The 2116-nt window shown below is 67.8% G+C and overlaps 1 protein-coding gene across 1 annotated transcript in view; it reads right to left on the reverse strand.

Moving 5' to 3' along the window:
• Nucleotides 1-483: 483 nt before the first annotated feature.
• Nucleotides 484-2116, reverse strand: part of LOC121308132 (mast/stem cell growth factor receptor kita-like) — a gene marked incomplete at its 3' end in the record, with an annotated part of 4599 nt that continues 2966 nt past the window's right edge. The window contains exon 5 of the mRNA XM_041240423.1: nucleotides 484-600. Within this exon, the coding sequence (XP_041096357.1) occupies nucleotides 484-600 (117 nt within the window). The remainder of the gene's footprint in view (nucleotides 601-2116) is intronic.

Below are 2116 nucleotides of genomic sequence, written 5' to 3' on the forward strand. Positions count from 1 at the left end.
TCTCCCGCGGAGCGGCTGCCTCGGGCGCCGTCCTCCTCCGACCGCGACACGGGCCCAGAACCCGGTGTTGCCGAAGAGGGGGCGGCCGAACCAACCCCCGAGGCAGAAGTGGGCTCCACGGAAATGCGGGAGACCCCAGCCGAGGAGCCGGAGGGGGGTGAAGAACCACCCCTCCTGGAGAAAGATCCGCCCCGGGTCCCTCTCTCTGGCGTGGAGGCGGTCTCGGCCCCCGTGGCCGAGCCGGCTCCCAAGGAGCCCATCCTGGAGACCCCCCGCCGGAGAGGGCCCCTCCCGGAGAAAGAGGGGGGTTCCTCTCTCTGGCGGGGAGGCGGAAAGACCCGCCTCGTCCTGCCGTCTCCGGCGAGGAGATGGACTCGGGCCCCGAGGTGGAAACGGGCCCCGGGGAGCCCACGAAAGAGACCCCCGCCGAGGGGCCGGAGGGGGGCGAGGAAACGCCCCTCCCAGAGAAAGAATTAAAACTGCCTCGGGTGTCCCTCTCTTGCGGGGACGAGAGCTCCGGCTCTCGCACCGCCGCGGAGGGGGGCGTTGAAACACCCGCCGAGGCAGAGGCGGGCTCCGAGGAGCCCGCGCTCGTGTCGGCTGCCGGAGCGCGGAAAGGAGGGGAAGAACCGGAGAGGGCAGAAGACGCCGCCCTCGAGGTAGATCCCCTCCCGGAAGCGCAAAGGAGCCGCGAGACCGGTCCCCGACCCACCGCCGAGGGGCCGGTCTCCGTCGCGGTCACCGAGGGGGCGCAGGAGGAGCCCCCGAAAGAGCCGGTGGCTGCGGCCGAGGGCGGGGAAGAACCCGAGAGGGTAGATCCCCTCCCTCCGAGGGTCGGGGACGGGCCTGAGACCGTGCCTCGGCCCCCGAAAGAGGGACCCATGCCGTCGGGTTCGGCGGCGCGCGTCGAGCGCCCGTCTGCGCCCCCTAAATCCAGGGTGCAGACGACGCCCGCGAGGGTCCCTCCGCCGATGTCTCCCGCGCCGTCCCCCGGGGGTGGGACGCCGGGAGACTCGGTGAAAATCAAAATAAGACGCAACGCGCTCACTCACCAACGTGAGTGCGTTGTGCTTCTTCACCGCGAGGGGGGCGGTGGAGAACCGGAGGAGAGGGAGGAGGAGTCGAAGTCCACGTGCGGCGCGGGCTCGGAGGCTCTGTCCGCCTCTTCTCCGAACATCCCTGCGGCGGAGCTCCTGGACTTCTTGGAGGCCACCACCCACCGCAGGGATAAGGTTCAGCTGGCCCTGGACAAATGGGGGGATTTCGAGAGAGTCCTAAACTCTGTGAGATCCTTCCTCAGGGCCGGCCACGCCAGCAAGACTTCGGGCACGTGCGTGCACATTCGTGCCCGAAAGCTGCACGACCAGCTGGTGAACTTCGGGAGATCTCAGGGTCTCCCGTGAGTGTCGCCAGCCGCTCCTGACAGAGGACCATGTATGCCATCAGTACCGTCAATGTTAACGGGTGCAAGGACCATTTCCGCAGGGCCCAGGTAATCTCCTACCTGAAAAAGGGAGGTTACTCTGTGTGCTTCCTGCAGGAAACCCACTTGACACCGCAGGCCGAGGCCAACTGGCTGCTAGAGTGGGGGGGGAGAGTGTCGTTCAGCCACCTCACCGAGTCATCTTGTGGGGTGGCGACGCTCTTCTCCGGGTCCTTCGTTCCGACGGTACTCGATGTGGTCAACGTCGTGCCGGGCCGTCTCTTACACCACCGGATCCGGGACGGGGACGCTACCGTTCACCTCTTGAACGTGTACGCTCCGTCCACGGGTCCGGCGAGGGTTCAATTCTTCCGCCAGATGTCCGCCCACCTGAACACCATCGGCGCCGACGAGCTCGTGGTCCTCGGGGGGGACTTCAACTGCACCCTCGAGGCCGCGGACCGGGTGGGGCGGGAACCCTACCCGCTCTCGTCGGCGGCCCTGAGAGAGCTGATCGCTCGGCTCTCTCTGGTGGACATCTGGCGGTGGCAACACCCGGACGCCTCGGCCTTCACCTACACCCGGGTGAGGGAGGGGCGGGTGTCCCAGTCCCGGATCGACAGGTTCTACGTCTCGCGGAACCACGCTCACTGCGTTCGCTCCTCCGACATCAGGCCGGCGCCGTTCACGGAC

The sequence above is a fragment of the Polyodon spathula genome, unplaced genomic scaffold (genome assembly GCF_017654505.1).
Source record: "Polyodon spathula isolate WHYD16114869_AA unplaced genomic scaffold, ASM1765450v1 scaffolds_398, whole genome shotgun sequence".
Taxonomy (NCBI): domain Eukaryota; kingdom Metazoa; phylum Chordata; class Actinopteri; order Acipenseriformes; family Polyodontidae; genus Polyodon; species Polyodon spathula.